The sequence below is a fragment of the Glycine soja genome, chromosome 9 (genome assembly GCF_004193775.1).
Source record: "Glycine soja cultivar W05 chromosome 9, ASM419377v2, whole genome shotgun sequence".
NCBI lineage: Eukaryota > Viridiplantae > Streptophyta > Magnoliopsida > Fabales > Fabaceae > Glycine > Glycine soja.
In genome coordinates, this window is record NC_041010.1 from 45,362,915 (window position 1) to 45,386,724 (window position 23,810).

Genomic DNA, 23,810 nt, shown 5'->3' on the forward strand with positions numbered 1-23,810 from the left:
GGATTCTAAGCACTCTTAAGTTATTCTATTCTTAAATATACTATACTAATTACTAAGGTAAGAATATATTCGAAAATAGTCAACTTATAAGAAATTGTCTTTGGTATGATTTCCTTAAAAGAAAATTATTATAAAATACAATAATTTTATTATTTATGGTGATTTATTATTTGATGACAGTATAATTACTATTAGTGTATTTATATTAAATTCTTAATAAAATTTTCCATTAGTTAAAAAAAAATAATCCACAGAAGGGGACGAAATTTTGGATGTCTCACTGTTTCCATTTTATTAAATTTAAACATGCATTATTCTTTAAAATTTAAAATGTCGCTAATAATTAAAGCAACAGATTTAAGATGCTGAATTTGATCATTATTTAAAATCTTTAAAAAGTTACATTTAAATTGGTGTTATCAAAACTTTTTTGGACTAGCTAATTGAACTAGATTGACGGGAAATAACAGATGTAACCAGGAAGAATTAGTTGTTGGATTAGAATGTTGTAAAATTAGTATAATCCAGCCAAATTTTTTTTGTTAATCCAATTGTTTCTTTGAATTAAAGTTTACTAAGTTAAATCTAGGTTAGACTTAGTTTATAAGCTGAGCTTGCAAAAGCAAAAAGTTTTACTTTTATAAAAAAAAAAAAAGAGTTTTAATATAAGAAATGTAATTTTGAGGATAATTAAGTATGCCACAAAAATCGATTTTATTTTTTAAATTGAGTTTGAAACACTCCAAACAGAAAATCAAACATAATGGCAGGTTCAAGTGAATGAGTGAGTCAATAGAACTGTTATGAATTTTCTTAAGATATAGTGTGATATTTTTTGTACAAATTATTTTAATAAAGTATGAAACTTATAGTTTATTTTTTTTAAAATATACTATTTATGTAATTTAACCAGTAACTCACTAATTCGAAAAGTAATTTCTTACCATTGATGATTTTTTTAATGTCAGAGTTCAATATGATACCAAAAAATTTAAAATGCTCACACACTTTCAACCAATTAAACTAAACTTCTTATATTTTCATAATTAACACTAGTAGAAATACAAATGCTACCGTGCTTGTGTGTCCGCATTTAATATTATTGTAGATTTTTTTATTATATAATAACATACAATATATATAAATTTAATTTTATTACTTTTCCCAAATACATGTTTAATTACGTGCATTTTTTTACTTTTAATAAAGGATATTCTTTTTAAAAATGGTTTATAAAAGAATAATATACAATTCTACCATATTGGATGTTATTAATACAAAATAATTTTTTCTTCAAGCTGAGAAAATAATTTCTTGATATAATTCCTGGCGGAAACACAGGTGCAACACCAAAAGGTTTGACCAATTAAACTAAAAAAAAATACAATAGTGGAGACAATGAGATACAAACATTGATATGATGGGCTAATTTTGTGAGAGGGGTGGAGACAGAAAAGGCAAGAGGCACTCACATATAATATGCCTCTGTGATTGTTGTTGTGCTAACCATACAAAATCCACTTCTAGTGAAGAAGTGTAGGCGTGTAGCAGGCAAATTAAAGGATATCGGGATTTCTTCTTCCATTTTTTTGAGTGTTTTAACATTGAAGAGAGAATGCAATATCAAATAAAAGGGAAGTTGGAATAATCAAATAATAAAAAAACGGGGAGTAAATCAAACTTCAAAGGAATATATTACCAATGAGAAGTTAATAAGCGGAAGAGAGAGAAGAATGAGTAGGTTATAAGAACACGAATTACTGTGACTCTGACGTAAAAAACATGAAGTATTACAAGTTTTGAATTTTTAGTTGATAGTTTATTCTTTTCTAAATAATATACTAATAATATATCTAACAACAATATCAATAAAATTAATTATGTATTTTATTTTTTATAAAATTTTAAAACATGAATAATTATGAATATCATCAAAATTAAATAAAGAGTGTTATTTTATAAAATATATTATATTTAAATCATATTAGTTTTGATTCTTATTTAATAAGTTTTACATAATTACAATTACATTATATAACTATCCATGATAATTATTATTATTATTAATATTCATTTTCTCTTTTTTACATTTGTTTATTATCGTGGTGCTTTATTTTCATACTTATCTTAATCGTCATTTATAATAATATACTATACTAATATCGGTAAAAAAAAATAATTATAACTTTTGGTGGTGTATTTTGTGAAAAATTATTGTTATAAAATGAACGTAACTCACAAAATTAAAAGAGATGAATGCACACTTTTTATCTAAACGATTATCTGGTCAAATAAAGAAGCAATAATAACTTACTTCCTACATAATAACAAACCACTAACATGACAATAACTAAGTAACATAAAATAAAACGACTAATCCTAAAAACTTGGTTATACAATTAATAAAAAATATCAAACTAACAGGTGACTTTATCAACACACGGTGACTTTGCTTTAGTAGCTATTTGTGTAGGCTTCTTGAAATTTCTTACAAAAGTAGCTACTTTCTTTTCCACTTCTAATTCTAGGACTCTTTTTATCTATGAAAATAATCATTTGCTTGAAGGATGTTATACCTTGTTGGATGTTTGACAGTATCTCTTTAAATTCAAAGACAACTTTATTTATCTTATTTTCTACCGCTTCTAAATTAGAGTCATTGTTTGTTATCTCCGTTTCTTTCTATTTAATTAAAGCAAAAAGTTGTTCCAATTCACCAATTGATACATCCTTTCTTTTACAAATGATCTTTTTTTCCTTTTTGTCATTCTAGATTGAATGCTCAATGATATTATTCAATTCTAAACGAGCTTCATTCATAAATTGTGATTCAATCTCCAACTCCATCTTTTTAACCTCCAAGGCTTTAGAGGATGAAAGTCATTGGTCCATTTCTTTTGAATACACTAACGATGCTCTCTTCATGGTAGAATCTGCACTATTTAAAGCATTCGTTGCATGATGATCAAGTGAGATTATGCATTGTTCCTCAACCGCTGCATGATGAAAATGACCTAACCTTTTGTGCTAGACTTTTGTATTGTTTACAGTAATTGGATATGTTGTTTGCTCCTCCTTCAATGGATCAAATGAAAAACTTTTGCCTCTCATTTTTATATTGAAAATTTCCTTGTCATTGACATCTTTAATCAAACAATGTTTATCTTCAAAGATGACTTTAAACCCCTTCTCAATCAATTGTCTCGTACTTAGCAAGTTTTGATGAATCTTAGGTACATACAAAACATCATAAATTAATTTTGTACATGCACAACTTTCAATGGCTACAACTCCCTTTCCTTCAACAGTGATAAGATCACCATTGCCAATTCTAATTTTTGATACCTGTGATTTGTCAAATTCTCTTAAAAGCTCTTGATCATGTGTCATGTGGTTGGTACAACCATTATCCACTAGCCAACATTCACTTGGGTTGTTGCTTGTAAAACATGTTGCTACAAATAATTGCTGCTCTTCTCGTTGATATGCAGCTTCAACCACGTTCTTTTGTTGAAAATTGCTTTTGTAAATTCTCACATGAGGCCCCAAATTGTTGCACTTTTCACACTTAACATCACGTCTTCTTTAGCATTTGAAAGGAGGATGACTCATTTTGTCACAGTGCTTACAAGGAGGAAATTCTTTGTTGTCTTCATTATGGTTGCTAGTGTTAGCTGCTACTTCTTGGGTGTTGAAAATTTTCTTCTTATATTTCTTCCACTTGCTTTTTTCTCCTTAGTTAGTTTGCAACTTAGCTTGCAATGCTCCTTCCACAAAACCCTCAACCCTTATTTTTCTTTTTTGCTCTTGGGCTTGTAAAGCATTTACAAGTTCTGTCAAGGTAAGTTTTGACGAATCTTTAATATTCTCCAAGGATGTAATAGTAGCCTCAAATCTTTCAGGAACAGTCACTAATATTTTCTCAACTATTCTTGAGTCGAAAAAATTAGAACCAAGCAATCTTACTTTGTTAGTAATGCTAAGAAGCTTGTTAGCATACTCTTTAATTGTTTTAGACTCTTTCATTTTCTACATCTCAAATTCTCTAACTAGATGTAGGGCTTGCATTCCTTTAATCCTTTCATCTCCTTCGTATTCATTCTAGAAGAAACTCCAGATTTCATATGCTGATTTGATGGTCATAATTCTAGTGAAAATTTCTTTTTGAGACAACAACAAATAAAGTAGCTCTTGCCTTTGACTTTCTTGCTTTCCTTTATTTTTGATTTTTTTGTCTGAGCTATTATTGGATTAGTTGGTAAGGGAAGAACTTCGTAGTCTTCCTCAACAACTTCCCAAAAATCATTTGACTTTCATTTGTCTTCATCAAACACAGGTGGTACTAGTGTTGTGTATGGTGTTTTAGAATCCATTTATGAGATGAATTAAAGCAAGGTGTTTAAGCCTCTTTTTGTGATGGGTTTCACTCAAGGTCCTTAAGAAGAAGGTTCTAGATACCAATTTATTGTAAAATTAACTCACAAAATTAAGGGAGATGAATGCACACTTTTTTTATTGAATGATCATCTATTTAAATACAAATTTATTGCAAAAAAAAAAAAGAAATAATATCAAACCACTAACATAAAAACTTGGTCAAACAATTAATAGAAAATAAAAAGCTAATAGACAACTACTGATACATGTTCAACGATAATGTTAAGAATGCTTCTATTATGAATCTTTTTTTAAACTTATTATCATGTAGATAAACAGTTTATTATATAAAATATATTGTGTATTTCAATTTTTTTACATTCAATTTCCATTTATTTCTTTTAAAGGATGACTTATCTTTTATTTTTATAGTTTTTACAACAACTTTAAATGATAAACTATATTATGTATAATTACAATTGATTCTCAACTCAGTTGCTTAGTTCATAAATATTTAGTGACATATGAAATATTATATTTTGTGTTTTCATTTTAGAGGTTTTAATTTTACATTTTTTGATAATTTTATATTAATTTTAGTTTTAATTTACTATGTTCTACAGCATCACACTTAAATGTATATAATTATATCATACATCTAATTTTACGTGGAGACGCATGGTTCTGAACTAATTGTTATAAATAATACCTAAAATTTTGAGTTGTCCTAAACATTGGGGTTTAAACAAATCCAATCTCTCAATATAAAACCCAATGATCTCACCCTCACTCTGTTTCTGATTTCTCACTCTTCGTTTCTCGTTCGGTTCATCAGCGTGTGTCTCAGCCATGGCGTTTCCCTACATGGAAGCCGTTGTCGGTGAGCTCTTTCTTCTCTCTCTCTCTATTGCCCCCTTTTGCAATTCCCCTCCCCCTTTTCTCCTTTCTATTCTTTTCCACACTTAAAAATCAGATCTTTCGGCTACTGGGTCATGTTACTGTAAAGAAAGTTTTTATCTTTTTCTCCCCCTAGTAATTTGGGTTCCTAATGAATTTGCTAGTTTTTGAGTTTATCGTGTAATTCGACCCTTTTATTGGACTTCGGTGACGCGTTAATTGAAAGTGCCGTGGTTATTCAATTGAGGATTTTGAGTCCCCTTTTTTGCTTGCATTGACATTGCCATTGAACAATATGCATTTTGTGTTCTTGTTGTTTTAGGCATGGAGTTTTCTTTGAAAATGGAAACCCCTTTGGTTTCTGACCATCTACCAGTGTAGGGAATATAAAAGTAATGTTAATAGGCAGGGTCTTTCTCTTTCTTTTCTAGTTAATTATAGCTTGAGAAGAAGAAACCTAGAGTTGTAACTCAGTAGAATTTTAAATTGCGTTGTTATCCATGTAGCTGACCTCACATAGGGCTTTGTTGTTGTGGTGGTGGTCATGGATGTGTTGTGGCCTGATGCGATTGTAGCAGCATCTGAGATGTCACTGGTTGGAATATTAATTGCTTGATCTTTTGTATCTTGTTGAACTACAATTATTTGGTTGTATGTGGTGTAGATAACTTAGGATTAAAAAACATGAATGTTTTTATGCCTATACAATTCGGGGGTGTTTAAGCTAGGTTTATTAGTTGCTTGATCTTGTGTTGGTTCTTCACTCGGATGTTTATTAAAACATAGCTGGCTTGCCTCAATGACGTGGTGTGTTTGGTAGTATGAACAACTTCATAAGTATGTCAAATTGGATGGATGTAATGGAACATGTTTGGCAGTGATTCATGATGTCACGCAGCTCTTTTATTGTGGAAACTTTTGTATGTTGTTGAAGTAGTAAACTGTTGTAACTAAATGCATATGTATAAATTAGGGAGAAAAACAGACAACAACAACAAAGCCTTATCCCACTAGGGTTGGGTTTGATCTATATGTGGCAAACTATAGGTCTGCCTACACAGAGGCAAAAGTGAAACTGATAAACTGAAACCCAAATCTCGATGCATCTTAATACTCACTGTTGCTGAGATTTAGCCCCTGAAAATTTGAAAATAAAATATAGGATTTAACTGTTCCATGTTTTCTTCTGATCTATTTTCAGGATTTATGATATTAATGTACATTTTTGAAACTTACTTGGATGTGCGACAACATAGGGCCCTCAAACTTCCTACTCTTCCAAAGACTTTAGAAGGTGTTATCAGCCAAGAGAAATTTGAGAAATCTAGAGCCTATAGTCTTGATAAAAGGTTTGTTCCTGAATATATGTGAATTTCTTTCATTGGATGATGCTATCTTATTCTCAAGGTTGCTTCTGGTATATTTTTTTCATAATTGTGTATTTCTGTTATTGTATCTTGTTAGCATTTTTACAAATTCCTTTTTTGTTGTTCAGCCACTTCCATTTTGTTCACGAGTTTGTGACAATAGTGACAGACTCTACAATTTTGTACTTTGGGGTATTGCCCTGGTTTTGGAAGGTGAGATTTTGGTGTGGTATTTATGATGTACAAACCCTTCTTTGCCAATTGTAAAATTGCTATTTGATGTCTATTGATTACAGAAATCAGGAGATTTTATGACAATAGCTGGTTTCAATGCTGAGAATGAAATACTGCATACCCTTGCCTTCTTAGCAGGGCTGATGATTTGGTCACAGGTATGCTTCTGACATAGTAATGCTGAAGTTTTATTTTTTGGAATATTTTTTTCTTTTTTATTACTTTTTGGGTTTTGGCAGATAATGATAGTGCTAGCTTTTTGGTGCTTCTGATAACTGTGCATTTGAATTATCAATCTAATATCTACATTTTAATAAACTTTATTGTGCATGACTACCTATTGTGCAGATAACAGATTTGCCCTTTTCTCTGTACTCAACTTTTGTGATTGAGGCCCGTCATGGTTTTAATAAGGTTCATATTCTTCCATCAAATTCAACCATCTATCTGTTATTTCATCCATGTTTTTAGTTCACACCATTTTAGTTTGATTTGACATCTCATTTTTGTAATATTGATAAGTTTTGCTGTTGTAAAATTCGTATATTTGTGTCCTACTATCCTTATGTTTTTATCTTCTATTATACAGCAAACACCATGGTTATTCTTTAGGGACATGCTTAAAGGAATTTTCCTTTCTGTAATAATTGGTCCACCTATTGTGGCTGCAATCATTGTAATAGTACAGGTAAAATCTTCTGCTATTTAAAATAACTATCACTTTAAAACTTAGCTTGATATTTGGATTTCCTAGCTGTTCTTGATTTAGAGTTATTTTTGGTTTTGATTTTCTATTTTAATGTTCATGTGAATTTTGGCAGAAAGGAGGTCCATACTTGGCCATCTATCTTTGGGTTTTTACGTTTGGTCTTTCTATTGTGATGATGACCCTTTATCCAGTACTAATAGCTCCACTCTTCAATAAGTTCACTCCAGTAAGAATTTCTTAACTTGATATTTTAAAAAAAATACATATACCATATTTTTTTATTTTAGTTTTGGGATAATTACATTGAATTCTTCCAAGGTTAGCACTAATTACACTTAGACTCTCCTCTGTTGGGTATGGGGCTGACAAGGAGGTTTCAGGAGAGGTCAAGTACTCAAGTTGGTAGAGGTTGGTGCAGGCAGTGGTGGTGTGAGGATGGGATGATTTAGAGCTTGGCTTGGATGAGGAACAGTCTGTCTTGGTTTTGGGAGAAGCATCCCAGAGGAAGGGAACAATAGTCTTGTTGTGTTTTTAATTTTGGAAAAACTAGAAAAAAAAAAATAAAAAGTCACATGTTTGTTTTTATGTTAATGCTTTAACAGATCAATAACTGCTGGGTTAAAGCTGTAAACATAATTAGCAAATTAACGGGGTTGGGTTGGATGGGTGTAGTAGTAATTAGTGCAAATCGAAGGGGAGATCAGAGTAATTTTTCCTGCTTTTTTGGGCTACACTTTAATTCTTTATCTTTGCGCTCATGATATACTTGATAACTAGCTTCCAGATGGTCAACTCAGGGAGAAAATCGAGAAACTTGCTTCCTCCCTCAACTATCCGTTAAAGAAACTATTTGTTGTCGATGGATCCACAAGATCAAGTCACAGCAATGTAAGGAATATCAATCTCCTGTAAATTCAAATCCAATACAGTTACCCTTCATGCTACTATGCATATTTTACTCTCAAATAGATTAACTTTATTTGTATTCTTTATTATTCCCCCTCCTTTGAGATTTAGTAAATCTTGAGATGGTTTCTTTCTCCCCTATCTGCACGCATGCTGAGGATTCAAATCTATAGAATTTTGTCACTAACCATAACAGTGATTTTTTAGGAAATGCTAACCCCTCTTAATTTTCTTCTGTTTTGTGTTCGTTTTCTTTTATTGGCCTAGGTGTTAAAAGCCTAGCTGTCATTTATCTTTTATTTTAATCCCTTGAGATGATTATACTTTAGCAGTCATGTATCCTCACAGTCACAGATTTATCTATGTTGGTTAATAGTAATACATAACAAACTGTTTTGATAAATTTTATGGTATGGCATTGTTTTGAAGACTGCTCCTTCCCTTTCAGCCCAAATTTAAAAGGGGATATGGACATCCTTATAGTCAAATGCATATTTTCTTTTAAACGACTTTTATATTGGTGTTGATCGATCAAAGCTGAATAGCAGTGGAATAGATTACAGAACACAAAGCACGTATACAGCAGGGAGTCATGTACTTGTAGGATTTTTTTTTTTTAATTTAAATTACATGCTCAAATTTTGTCATGCTTTTGTTGATGGAATTATAGGATTGCTTTTGACGTCACTCTGTTATGGAGTGGTTTACATAGCTTGTGGTTTTTCAATATTGAGTTGCTTAGGGTATATTGTCTTTAAAAAACTCATGAAGATGGCTTATTAGGGCTGCTGTTTATTTTTGTGTCTTGCACTACTTCTGGTCCTATATATAAGTAACAAATGGTATTTTTCTTTGGTTCTAATTATAAGCAACAATGATCAGTTTTCAAACTTATTCAGATTTAAATGTCTTTTATATCTTAATTTATTGCTAACTCTATTTACTAGACACCCACTCATTGGACTATGAGTATTAACATTAAATGAGACCATCACTTACAACATTTAAACTTAAGGGCACTTTTGGAATAAAATTTAAATATATGGTAGTATTAAATGTGACCACCACTTTCCTTGATCTTGATTTGTATTGTATTGCTTATATATAGGACCGGAGGTAGTAATATTTAGTTGGATATGTGATCACTCTTTGACATTTGCAAAACTTTTCTTTATTTGAAATTTCTTATGTCTTAAAAAAAGAAAGTATAGAAAATAGTCTTTCATATGTCATTTTTATCTCCAGTTTGTAAAGTTGCTTGAAATAATTTATCTATATATATTGCAGGCCTATATGTATGGATTCTTCAAGAACAAGAGGATTGTCCTTTATGACACATTAATTCAACAGGTTAGGAATTACTACTAACTGTAGAGATTTATTTTGTCTTTTAGGTTGATATACAGTTCTTGTGTTTTAGCCTTTTAGAAGAGCTTTATTTCTGTAAAATTCATTATACTCTCAAGTGAATATTTGCAAATGTTTGTACTATTCTCCCTCTCCCAGCTTTCATTCAACGAGATGCTACATACATTGTAAAATTTCTATTTTGAAGACTAGACTAGGGTTGGTTTGTAGTCGAAGCTTATGTTCAAATTGATTGAGGTGACTGAATTTGTTGTTCCACGTTTAACTTTTACTGAATTAATGAATATCCCATGTAATGGTTGCCTTGCCTATTACTTTCGGATATATTTTTTATCATTTCATATATGTGCTGCTTCTCTTTAAAGTTTAAAATACTGGCATAACATGCATCAACCCAAACTCTGATACCAATTGATGGAAAATTAAGAAACAAATTGATGTACAATTATACCATGTTTATAACAACTAGTAATAATTACAAGAGGGATAGATAACGTGTACCTGAAGAGGAGATGAAATTAATCATTATTACCTCAATTGAATCATGAATATTGAATGAGCAAGAATATATTAGTAGTTTATGGTGAGTGTCAGAGTGTCCATATCAAATACTCAATTTGAGAAATGTGTTTTAGTTATGACTGATCCTTACTCTTATCAAATGATGTTATACAGTGCAAAGACGATGAGGAAATTGTTGCTGTTATTGCCCATGAGTTGGGACACTGGAAGCTCAACCATACTGTGTACACATTTGTTGCTATGCAGGTTTGTGCAATAGCATTCCTGAACTGAAAGTGAATGCTAGATTGCCTCTATATTGATTATTCATGATAATGGAATATTTGTGGTTCACTTTGTGAAGGCATCAAGCATGACATCACTGAGAACTTATTACCATTGCATTTGATGATGTAACTCTGTAAACAATACCTCATAGTTACATTCAATTATAATTAAATGTTTAACGGAAAAAGGCATTGCAATATTTGACTATGAGATTATTTGTAATGCTTTGATATATTGTTGTAGATTCTTACACTTCTACAATTTGGAGGATATACACTAGTGCGAAATTCAGCTGATCTGTATCGAAGCTTTGGGTTTGATACGCAGCCAGTCCTCATTGGGCTCATCATATTTCAGGTACTTTTCAAAATTATGGTCTTTCCATCTAAATAAAAAAATGTTTGCTTGATTTCTATTGGATGTACATCTTGCTGCATGGGAATGTTTCTGAGTTGTGCCTTGATGACTGGTTGGTCATGGGTTTGAATATGGAAACAACCTCTTTGTATATGCAAGGATAAGGGTGCGTAAATGACCCTTCCCCGTACCTTCTCATTAGCTGAATTGAATGGTTTTGACTTCTATTCTCCTGTTCAATTGTTTTAATTTTAGAGCTTTGTATCATTGCATTGGTCATTCAAACATCTCAAAATGTTCATGCAAGGGGCATAGTCTGTTGCACTATACAAACCTACATAGCAAATGCTATGCCCATTGGAAACATCCGGGATTGTGCTTTTGGGAACCTTGTTTAGTTACTAACTTTTAAACTCATTTAGCTTTACCTTCTCAGATATCCCCTTCTACTGGTAAAAAATAAGAGGTTTATTTGACTTCTTTAAATTTGATCTTTGCTATTGGGTGCCTTAAAACACTACTGTCATGACGTCACTAGGAGTGATATTTGGGTAGTTTGCACAAGTCCAAATTTTGAGCCTCCATGCCATTATTCTTTTTCATAGTTCCTTGGAAGATTTTATTTACAAAGCACTTAATATCCTTTTCACCTGGATTTATTTGCAGCATACTGTAATCCCACTTCAGCAATTGGTCAGCTTTGGTCTGAACCTAGTCAGCCGATCATTTGAATTTCAGGTTACTTTCCTTTTCTTCTCCTTTCATCTCTCTTTGTTGAAGTGTGAAGATGGATTAGTGGAAAATAGCAATGTATTTTGTTTACAAATTATTCAGTCCAAATACATTGCCATTTTCACCTACCCTTTTTAACTACAACTGAGAACACCTGTCCTTTTGACTTTGTTTATGTTTGTCATCCTATGCAGGCTGATGGCTTTGCCAAGAAGCTTGGATATGCATCTGGATTACGCGGTGGTCTTGTGAAACTACAGGTGACATTTTATTATCTGTGCTTGCATACTATTATTTTCCTGGTTTGACATAGGCCTTATTTGAATAAATTTCACAGTAAATGCTTATAGTAGAAGAAAATTAAAAGGTAAAATGAAATAAATTTCTTCCACGTGTTAATATCAACTTATGCATTTAAATTTTTAAAGAAGCTCTCGTACCTATTTTTTTCTCTAAAAGCAGAGATGCACGAATATATTTTGCTTTTTTATTTTTTTTCTCCTGTAACTTCTTATTGAAAAGTTTGTCTAGTAGGGTCATACTTTTATCTAACTACATCGATGCAAATTTTGGCGAGATCACTGATTCTTGGTTGCTTTGTGGATGTATTTTCAATTTTCACTTTTTATTCTTCCTCATGTCATTTTGTGCAAGTAGATTTTGTTTCTGGTGATGGGAAGTAAAATGCTCTATATCTGCATTTTCAGGAGGAGAATCTGTCAGCTATGAATACAGATCCTTGGTACTCTGCTTATCACTATTCTCATCCTCCCCTTGTTGAAAGATTGGCTGTGCTGGACGAACCGGATAAGAAGGAAGACTAAGCAAGTAACTTAAAGATGAAGAGCTGCAAAAATTGGCTATACCCTAACTTGCTATGATTTAGTGCTGCAATAGCTGTAATATCTCAAAAGGTGACATGTTTATGTAGCTTAGGTTTCAGTGATCGTGTTTTGGTCCAGGAAGATAAGATTACGATAGTGAAGACTAATTGGGACAAAGCAAAAACGTAGTTTTACGTATCTCTAGATGGCATTTTATTACTCTGCTTTGGTTTATGTCCCACTTTTGTTTTTGTCGATCTTCTTTCTTTCATACTACATTTAAAAAATGTTGACCTTTTGGGATTAAGAGTAAAATACATTCTCTTTCTCTTCATAGATGAATGTTTAAATTACAAAGTAATTTTTTTATCCATAAATGACTATTAAAAGTTCATCTTAATATATGAATGTTTAGATTACACAAGTCATTTATGGATAAAAAAAATTATATAGTTATTTCTATATTTTAAAAAATTACTCTTCCTTCTCATGAGGTATTAGTGTTAAGTGTATTTAGTACTAGTACGCCTTTAAAAACTTTTTTTTTCCAATCTCTTTGCAACTTTAGAATTATTGATAATTTAATTTTAAAAAATATTGATAACTAATTTTGAATATCTACTCCCAACTTTGAGGCTTTAGAAATTAAATGAAACTTTCATTTGTGTTTTTGGAATCGTTTAGTTTGTGAAAGTATTTTTTTTATTTTCTACTCTTTTTTTGGTGAAGTTTCTAGTTTAAATATGCAAGAAATATTGACAATTAAAACAAGAGTTTTTTTTTTACCGTTTTAAAAATATAAAATAAAGTAAATAAGATAAGTGTTTTTATAATTACAAGTAAAAAAAAATGAAATAGATCTATTCTTAAATTAAAGAGACCTCGAAACAGAGGAAAAAAAAAGCGTTTGGAGTCTCACCATTATTAAGAGGGTGTTTTTGTTTTATTTTATCTTCTAAAAATATGTAATTTTTAAAATTAAAAGTTATGTAATTTAAATGTCTTTTAACGGAGACAATTGTAACAATTCTTACTATATGTTTTTAAATTTAAAAGTGAAGTAAATGATTTCCTGTGTATTATATTTTTTTAAACGTCTATATTAATCTATTCAAACATGGAAAATTATCAAGTTGTAATATAATTTTCTCCAGCCAACTATTTTACTTGGACTGAATTTGTTGGTCGCTGTGCTCTTTCGTGTTATCGTGTATATCACGAGGATTCTTTAACACTTTCTTATTCGTTTGAGATTACGTTGAACCGATTTTAATAGAATTTACATTATTAACATTTTGAACGTAGTTAAGATATGTATTTAAAATAATTTAATTCTAGATATTATAATAAAAACAGTAATGAAGTTATTAATATTAGTCAAACGTGCTCTTTCGTGCCTATCACGGGGATTCTTCAACACTTTCTTATTTGTTTAATATTATGTGAATCGATTTTAATAGAATTGACTATATTTAATTTTTAAACGTAACCAAGATATGTATTTAAATTAATTTTAATTGTAGATATTATAATAACATATCTGTTACGATAATAAAGTTATTAATATTAGTAAGATAGGCATTAAATTTTCTTGTACGAATTCTTAGAAATAATAACTTCTCGTTATGGGTATCTTTCATTAGAATTTGTTGAAATGTATATCAAGTGTAAAATCGGTTATTATATAATATATGAATTCTTAACTTCAACTATTTTTTCTTGTCAAAATTAACCAAAAAAATACAACGACGTAAGGTCCGTTTTAAATGCTTAAGAATCCTATTATTAAAGTAAAATAAAATTGTTAAAGTTCTTAAATCTTAAGCAAGGGTATCAACTTTATAAGAAATCCGTGAGATTTGTATTAACAGAAAGGATATGAGTGTCATATTGTTATATAAACTATAGAAAATATGTACAAGACTAAAATAGGAAAAGACATCCAATAAAAAATTGTTTAATCTTGAGAGTGAGAATGTAATTAGCCAAACAAAATTTGGGAAAGGAGATAAGAGGTAAAAGACACGAGGATAATATTTTGTTCACATAGAAGAAGAAAAAGGATCCAACTCTTCTAAAATAAAGAACTATACTTTGAGGATAAAGTATATAAAGATTTGATTGTGTTTCTGGCATCTATTGTTTGATTCACGAACAACTTTGATCTTTCTATTTTTAATTGCTCACGTTATAATTCTTATCTTTCCAATTGCTCAAATTCAGTTTCTCGCTTCAAAATTCTATTCAATAATTAACAGAGGCACGGTGCATCATTAATTTGCATAATCTAATTTTAATTTCTCACATTATAATTCTTATCTTTTCAATTGCTCAAATTAAGTTCCTCACTTCAAAATTATATCCAATAATTAACAGAGGCACGGTACATCATTAGTTTGCATAAAACATTTAAATAAAAATATAATGTAACAAAAATCATCTTTTTCTCTGCTTTCTTTAAAGATAAACAAACATGTGGGTAAATTAAAATAAGTTATTTCAAAAATATGTAGTTTGAGTATTGAGTATATAACTATTATAAATAATTATAGAAAAGATTAGATAATGATGCTATTTTTTCTCTTAGGTTAAAGATTATGAATATCTCTTAATCCATTGAATTAAAAATTAATTCAACTCATAATGGTGGACAGTCATTAATCCAAGAAAATTTTACACAACTGTATTAAATACTTGAAATTATGTTCTATAAAAAAATCATGTAAATATATAAAAAAAATTAAAAAAATTATAATTTAATCATGATTTAATTTATCAAAGCACTTTCTAAAATCCACTTCACTTATTTTAAAAGAGTTAAATCTAAAAAATAATTATCAAGAGTACAATTTTCTCTCTCTCTCTCTAATCGTGAGAATGTAGCTCTCCTTGTCCCATTGGAAATTCCCTTCTGTGGTCCATAACTAAAGAACTCAACGTCCTTTTTTATTTTCCTAATCCATAAGCACTCAACCTCCTATCTACTTCCCTTTTAATTCCATAAGTTCTACAATGTACTTTGTGTTTTAATGTTTCACAAATTCAATCCAAAAGGACCTACCCCACTTATGTCCTTCCTACTCCCCTTGTATTTTTCTTCCCTAGCTATTATATTTTCCACCAATCCAATGCATCAAACTTTAGTGAGGCACTCAAGTCAATTATATGAATAATATACATAGTTGCAACAGTTAAAAGTTCAACGGCTTAAAACCCTCATGCTTTCTATCCAACAAATTATTATCAAAGTCATAATTTAGAGATAACCACATGTATATAATATAAGAGTGAACAATATTGCAAGACTCAGGTACCATGTTCTTTAAGAAAGGCCAACTGTCACAAGACAAAACTACAAACAAAATGGTTTTTTCAAAATCGCATGGTGCATTATGCTGTCTAAGTGCTTTATTTTAGTACATTTTTGTGGCTTTGTCAGGATACACTACACTCAAATATTTAATTATTTAGATTCTAAAGATTCTTGGATGCTTTCTATTTTGTGGTGCCAGGAGAACAAGTTTTTACAATCATTATATTATGCGCTTCTTTTCTTTTCTTTTTTCCTTCCACCTTGTATAATTATAATAATAAGTTAACGTTGTTTTCATATGGTGAATATTTAATTTCTTGATTCAATCATGCATTCTTAACCGAAAAGAAAACTCCAAAACTGTTATTCGTATTGGCTAAGTCATACTCTGATTATCCTTTTCCTACTGTAACAAATTTTCCACGTTTTCCAGTAATTGCATAGGGGAAGAAGCTTATAATTCATGTATCTGATCACGTACACAAGTACAAGTTCAATTTTTTTTTATCATTGAATTAATAATTGGTTTAAATAACATAAAAAATCAATTGCCCCGTCAAATCATGGTAATATTATATAAAGCAGAAACAACTATTTATTATTTTACCTTTATCATAAAATTATAATTCATTATTTCTTACTACAATGTTAATTTAAACACATATAATAATTCTTTTATATGCATGGAACATTACATCCTTACATTTATCAAAGTGAAATTGAATTTTGAATTCTCAAACTTTGTGAATTAAAAAACAAGATTGAGAGAGGATATTCCATAAAAAATAATCAATCAAATTCTCTAACAAAATTAATAACCAATAAAGTTGATAAATATGACCTACAAATTATTAAAATAAAATTAGTATACATGATTGATATAAAATATCCTTATAACATGTTATATTTAATAATAAAATGTACTTTATAAATATACACGAATAGAAATATACAATATATATATATATATATATATATATATATATATATAATTTAATTATACTGTATATTACTATTATGTGTGACTTGTAAAATTTAACACAAACCATGTGAAAATAAAAGTAACATGATATATTCTTATTGTAAAATTTAGGCCATGTGTATGTAGTTTCTTGTGGTGGATACTATATGTAATATGTATATGGTATATATTTTCTGAGCAAAAAAAAAAGAAGGTTAATGAATATTAATTTCTTAAGTATGTTTGTGAATTCATATTTATAATAATGACCACGAAAACATATATATGCTAAATAAAACCATTCCAAATCAAAGAAACATAATTTTCTGATCGATGTTTTTGGGTTTTTGGTTGCATCACTTTATTTATGAGACGCCTCAAGAGGAGCAAACATTATGAAAATATCTTACACATTTGGTCTTAAGATAGTTGAAGTGTCATCTCTAAGCAAGGATCAATACAAAGATTTTTGTGTTACATGATATAGCTGAAATCTGCTCCAATTAATTAAGGTACAATGTCCCATCCACCTACCCCGTTAAAATGAATCCCAACAAAAAGTTTTTTTCTTCTTTTTTTTTTGGTCAATAAATGTTCGATTATTTTTTCCTGTGATAGATATTTGCAATTAATGATATAAAACTGAAAGACTAGTATATTTTTTTGTACAGAAACTGAAAGATTAGTATGTTGCATAGTTTTTCTTATCAAGTTAGTATGTTGAATAGAATACAAGTGACAGATCCAGAAATTTTTTTTTGTGAGAGTAAGATTTATTTTTTTATGAGGAAATTTTTTTATTCTATTAAATAAAAAAAAATTACTTGTGGGGGTAATTAGCCCATAGCCATGCAAGTGCATCCGCCACTTAATACACTAACATTTTTTAGTTGAGAAAAAAATGTATGCTTAGAACTGAACTTTTATGCACAATAGTAAGACATTTTACCGTGTCAAATGATAAGAAAATAGGATTAATATGACTTTTATAATATTTATTGTAAAAATAAATAAATTTATTATAGATAACATATTGTGATTGCTTTTTTTAGAAGACATAATGTGATTGTTAGAGAGTACAAAAATCATTTACATATTGGTAATGGTGCATACATTATTTTCTCTTTAAAAAGACCCACGTAAAATTGGCTGAATTTAAAATAAATATGATAAAAAGGCATTTGTCTTAATTTTCTCTTTTTTCTTTTCAAGTAATAATAAGTCTCTGGCAAAAAAAAAAAGTAGTCAATAGTGCTGAATTAGATACCTGAAGCTGAGTCAATGTGGCACATTGCCGTAGTTCGGATTTCACAATTTTGAACGTTAATGTTTCTGTTTGTTTCATTTTCGTGAAGCTTCTTTTTTTTGGCTTTGTCATTTTGTTGGAGCCTTCTTCCCCATGTCGACATGTTTACGTCTTGCATGATTTTACGGATGATGTCAAAGAAGACTCTTATTAAAAATGTTAGACTACAAAATATTTATTATAATAAGTATATAAATATCATTTACTATTATTTCTTAGAAAAAATATTAAATATTCTGAAAGTGTATAAACTTATTTTACATTATGGGTACGTCAATATTAAACTTTTTTTTATAGATTTTTATACAAATAATTTAAAATACTTAATGAAATATTATAAATATTTCATAATTAATATATCCACGTGGGTAAATGAACTAGTAGAAAGTTGTACTAATTTAATTAATAGTTTTAAGTTAAAATATTGATAGACATTCATTTTAAATATAAAAGTTTTTATACAATCAATTAATAAAACCATTTTTAGTATAATTGATGAGGAAATTGATTGATTATTATAAAAATAACACACACACACATATATATATATATATATATGCTTAGAAATTTTTTGAATACTAATTCAAGGTAAATTTATTTGACTTAATCTAAATATGATATTTTTTTTGGTAGGTCAAATATTACAAATGTCTTTCAATCTACTAATTAAAAGATTAATCTTCGTTTACGGTGTATAATTGTCTATGAATCAAAATAATTTTACAATATATAATTTTATTCATTAAATAAATTATTTTTGAACACAACATATTCTTACATGATTACATCAACATTATCAATTACTCTAAATAGGATATGTGAAACTAAAAAACAATTTAATAATTTAATGTATTTAGAATATTTACTATTTAATAAATTTTTTATATTTAAAATTATATGTATCTTTTATGAGATATAATTATATTTGAGTTAAATAAAATTATTCTTAATTTAAAACTTTTTATTTCACACTCAACTAATTCTCTTATTTGATTTCATACATCTTGGAATAAAATTCTTCTTCGAAGAACAATAAAATCCTACCTTGATTTCAAGTGTTCTTATTATAGCATTTTGCCACTTTCTGACTAGTTCCCCGATTTGCTAAAATGAATAAAGTGTTATGTATACTTATTCTCTTAATTTTTTTAATGCAATATTATTAAAAAAAATAGGAAAAGAATAAAACGTTCCTCTTATCTGTTGTTGAGTATTATTGTATGAGAAACGAAACAGGATACAGAAGCAAGAGGCAGACTTTCCTCAACACTCTTTGCTGGCCTCTCTCTCTCTCTTACATAGTGCTCAATTTCCCATTGATCTCACTCTCCACAATTCTCTTCTCTTTCTTCTTCAACTCCATTCACAAACGGTGCCGGGAAAGTCCATTCCTTTTCTCAATTCCCCGGCGAAACAAATGCGACCCACTTTCTAGAACCTCGCCGCGTGCCGGAAAGTTCACTCCTTTCTCACTTTTCCGGCGTACCATTACCCTCTTTTTTTTCCCGCAGCAATGTCAATCTTCGACGGAGCTTTCATGAACACGCAACTCTCCAAGCACACTTCGATCTTCGGCCTCCGTCTCTGGGTCGTGATCGGAATCCTCATTGGAGTCTTCATCGTCTTCACGCTCTTCCTCCTCTCCCTCTGCCTCGTCTCTCGCCGGAACCGCCGCCGCTCCGTCGCCGTCCCCGGCTACAAGGTCACCGGAGACGCCGACGCGGCGAAGGACATCCACACGATCGTGCACCTTCCCGGGCCCCACATGCTCCGGCCGGTGGCGCCGGAGATCCACGTGGAGATGGGGAAGAAGACGGAGCACCGGGTGGTGGTGCAGTGCGATGGGGTTTCGAGCGAGGAGAGTAAGGTGACGGTGGGGAGTGGGTGTGAAACGACGTCGTCTTTTGGAAGTGGGAGTGTTGGTGGGCCTGGGCTTGGGTCTGGGCCTGGGCTTGGGCCTGAGGTTTCACATCTCGGATGGGGGAGATGGTACACTCTGAGGGAGCTTGAGGATGCCACTGGAGGATTGAGCCCTGAAAATGTGGTTGGTGAAGGTGGCTACGGAATTGTCTATCATGGAGTACTCAATGATGGTACCAAAATTGCTGTCAAGAACCTCTTGAATAACAAGTATGCCTTTTTTTTTTTCTTTGCAATTTTCTCTTAATATGCTTGGTTTTCACATGAATTTAGTGATGACAAATTGAGTTTAATATGCATGCACCAAGAGTTTGAGTAAATTGTGTATACTTTGAGATATTGTCATTCATTACAATGTGTATGTTATGTATAATAAGTTTGTTGAATTTTATAATAAATATCTTATAAATCAACAATGATTTCTGATTGGTTGACAATATAACCAATAATTTATAGAAATTAAACTCAGTTTTTATACCGTAAACCAATCAAGAATCATTGTTGGCGTGACTTTTAAGGTAATAATTATGAAAAACAACCAGAATACCATATATGATGACACTGTAAAAGACATTATATTATGAGTGTATGTATTATTTATTGTAACAAGTTAGCTGTACTACCATTCCTTTTCAATTAGTCTTTGTTGCAAGTTTGATGCTTTGTTTGGATTTTTGAGTGGTCTTCTTCAAACATCTCTAAAAAAAAATGAACTGTCTAAGTTATTTGTGTATTATTTATAACTTTTTCTGTTTAGTGTGTATCCTTTTCTGTTATTGATGTTGTGTGATGAGTGTTCGAATATTTCTTTCTCATGGATGAGATGCAATTTCAACCTTGTATGAGCTGGCTTTTCTTAACTTGGTTCACAGATGATGAAAAATTCATTTATGATTTTTTGACCTTGTGTTGCCCGTTGATATTGTGAATCTGGGGAAGGACAAAGCAAATGATTTGTTTTTTGTCGTGTCCTATTTGGTAGGCAAACAAGTTTAGTAAACTTTTGCTTGAAATACTAGTTATAAATATTCAGTTGCCTCTATTATAGTTGAAATGATTTAGACATGTTCGTTATTCTCTTCAATGATTGTCCTGGTGGCAACCAACCGTATTTATCCTTTGCTGTGATATCAGCTTTTTGTTGTAGGGTACTGTTTGCTTCTTTTACTTTAAATAGTATTTCTGCTTTTAAATTTTTTTTTTGGTGTGTTATCCTTGTCTGATATTGTTAGAAGTTATCCTTTAAGTGAGTCACTCGTGTGAAGAAAAGAATCATTTTTTTTATCTCCTTGTTCCTATTCTACTGAATTGATAATGTTTCATTTATCAGGAGTTTTTCACTCTTATTTATATCATTTGATTTTTCTATCACTTCCTCTTATTTGATTATTACATGTTGCTATCTAGTGAAGTTTTCGTGGTCCTGGTCTTGTATTTGTCTTTCTCAGTGAAATAAATACTTCATGTTTAACTTCTTTTCAGGGGACAAGCTGAGAAAGAATTTAAAATAGAGGTAGAAGCAATTGGTCGAGTGCGACACAAAAATCTTGTTAGGCTGCTTGGATACTGTGTTGAGGGAGCCTACAGGTATTGATATCTTCTTCTCTTAAAAACTAAATAGAAAAAAAAAAATTGATGCTATCAATTTTGTTTGGTTTGACATGATGTGAGATCTGAAGTGTGGTACTGTTTTCACAGGATGCTTGTGTATGAGTATGTAGACAATGGCAATCTAGAGCAATGGCTGCATGGGGACGTTGGAGCTGTAAGCCCTTTGACATGGAACATACGGATGAACATTATATTGGGAACTGCAAGAGGGTACCGTATTTGTGATTAATCTTCATACATTAAAATCTCTGATGATGCTTGATTGTTTTGATAACTGTGCTTTTTGTTTATCTTTTCAGATTGGCCTATCTTCATGAGGGTCTTGAACCGAAAGTTGTCCACCGAGATGTGAAATCAAGTAACATACTTATTGATCGCCAATGGAACTCCAAGGTTTCCGATTTTGGACTTGCTAAGCTTTTGTGTTCTGAGAATAGTTACGTCACAACTCGAGTGATGGGGACATTTGGGTTAGTATGATTAAGCTAAGCATTCTCCTATCTCTCTTACCAAATTATAATTAGTTCAAGTTCCTGTATGATTGCAATGTGTAAGTGGTCCCTAATGTTTAAAGGTCAAAAGATATTGATTCTCTCCTTTTTTCTTTTTCTGTAGTTATGTTGCACCAGAATATGCATGCACTGGAATGCTGACTGAGAAGAGTGATATTTATAGCTTTGGGATACTTATCATGGAGATAATCACCGGAAGAAGTCCTGTTGATTATAGTAGACCGCAAGGAGAGGTTAGAGGCCCTCACCAATAAAAGACCATAGTTAACATTTATGCTATCTTCTCTCTTTTTTGGGCTAACTATGCATGTTGGAACAATTACAGGTTAATTTAATAGAATGGTTGAAGACTATGGTTGGGAATCGAAAATCCGAGGAAGTAGTTGATCCTAAGCTCCCTGAGATGCCATTTTCAAAGGCTCTTAAACGTGCTTTGTTGATTGCTCTTCGGTGTGTTGATCCTGATGCAACAAAGAGGCCAAAAATGGGACATGTGATACACATGCTTGAGGCAGACGACCTGTTATTCCATACTGTATGTTCTTTTTACCTTCTTAAATTTTACATTATAACTTGATTGGAATAAAAGCAATCAATGTCTTTCAACATTGCTATGATGTGATACTCACTTAAACTTTTTTTTTCTTCTTTCCTATCTATAGGAACAAAGAACTGAGGGAGAGTCTTCCCGTTCCTATCAAAGTGAGCACAAGGACTCAAATTTAGATAAGAGAACAGGTGGAGGTGTCATTGATAAAAGTGAAGATGCTAGTACTAGATGGAGATGATTACAAGCTGATAATTTAATAGAACTACGTGCTTAGTTTTTGGTCTCTATCAGTTTTCCAATTCTTGTGTCTAAGTTAATTTTTAAAAATGAAAGTAGTTTCTTTTTTGTTTTTTTATTATATATTATTCCACTACGTGCTTTTTTGTTCTTTATTATATAGTTTTCCACTGTAGTTTCTTAACTATCTATAGTTTCTTTTCTGATTCGTTATTATAAAATAAAAATATTTATGGCTATCTGTTTAAAGGACAATGTTAGATAAGCATTAAAGAAAAAGGGTACCCCCTTAAATAAAATTGAGCAAGTTTCCTTAGGCTCATACATTTTGGATTTTAGTAATTATCATGGTCCTTCATAAGATGATTGGATTGCTTAGCGTTTTGAGTGTAAAATTGGTGTCCCCACTTTAATATGCTCAACTCATTGAACAGACCCACAATCCAGCTATCTAGAAAGAAGCAATTAGATTGCACCATCATTGCCAACTCCCCATAGTTGGATGCTTGTGGTAAATGGACCTGTTCTCATTGCCGGCTATAACCATTATGAAGTATCAACTTATTTTGTCAGATACTTTTTGTCATTTTGCCTTATAGATTACTCCATTCTACAAGCAGGCAATGAAATAGTAGCACAAGGAAGTCTTCCGTGGATTTGGCTATTGGTTTAGTCTTAGCTATCTAAACTAATTCAAACTTAGTCCATAGAAGCTCAATAGCCTACACTGATTAGAAACTAATACACTCCTTATTCATCATTACATATTTGCAGTCATCAATTTTTTGTTAGTTTCTTATACTACACATATTACACCAAGTCGTATAAAAAAACCACTTA

At 30.8% G+C, this 23,810-nt stretch overlaps 2 protein-coding genes across 2 annotated transcripts; both read left to right on the forward strand.

The window, feature by feature from the left end:
* The first annotated feature begins 5,091 nt into the window (after positions 1-5,091).
* LOC114425195 (CAAX prenyl protease 1 homolog) lies at positions 5,092-12,896 on the forward strand. The gene is made up of 14 exons (XM_028392007.1): positions 5,092-5,257; positions 6,476-6,623; positions 6,770-6,854; positions 6,938-7,033; positions 7,224-7,289; positions 7,465-7,563; positions 7,697-7,810; positions 8,362-8,472; positions 9,778-9,840; positions 10,534-10,626; positions 10,891-11,004; positions 11,671-11,742; positions 11,931-11,996; positions 12,444-12,896. The coding sequence occupies exons 1-14, from the start codon at positions 5,227-5,229 to the stop codon at positions 12,558-12,560; spliced, it is 1,275 nt and encodes a 424-aa protein (XP_028247808.1). The 5' UTR covers positions 5,092-5,226; the 3' UTR covers positions 12,561-12,896.
* A 6,449-nt stretch (positions 12,897-19,345) lies between these two features.
* LOC114425562 (probable serine/threonine-protein kinase At1g01540) lies at positions 19,346-23,209 on the forward strand. Its single transcript, XM_028392505.1, has 7 exons — positions 19,346-20,270; positions 21,543-21,647; positions 21,759-21,881; positions 21,971-22,141; positions 22,287-22,416; positions 22,509-22,718; positions 22,846-23,209. The coding sequence occupies exons 1-7, from the start codon at positions 19,654-19,656 to the stop codon at positions 22,969-22,971; spliced, it is 1,482 nt and encodes a 493-aa protein (XP_028248306.1). The 5' UTR covers positions 19,346-19,653; the 3' UTR covers positions 22,972-23,209.
* Positions 23,210-23,810: the final 601 nt, after the last annotated feature.

Bases quoted from the DNA above. Each gene is read 5' to 3' on its own strand.
- LOC114425195 (XM_028392007.1), top strand. From the start codon at position 5,227: ATGGCGTTTCCCTACATGGAAGCCGTTGTCG. The intron at 6,624-6,769 runs GTTTGTTCCTGA...TTTGTTGTTCAG, and splicing joins GCCTATAGTCTTGATAAAAG to CCACTTCCATTTTGTTCACG. The intron at 7,034-7,223 runs GTATGCTTCTGA...CCTATTGTGCAG, and splicing joins GGCTGATGATTTGGTCACAG to ATAACAGATTTGCCCTTTTC.
- LOC114425562 (XM_028392505.1), top strand. From the start codon at position 19,654: ATGTCAATCTTCGACGGAGCTTTCATGAACACGCAACTCTCCAAGCAC. The intron at 21,882-21,970 runs GTACCGTATTTG...TTATCTTTTCAG, and splicing joins ATATTGGGAACTGCAAGAGG to ATTGGCCTATCTTCATGAGG. The intron at 22,142-22,286 runs GTTAGTATGATT...CTTTTTCTGTAG, and splicing joins CGAGTGATGGGGACATTTGG to TTATGTTGCACCAGAATATG.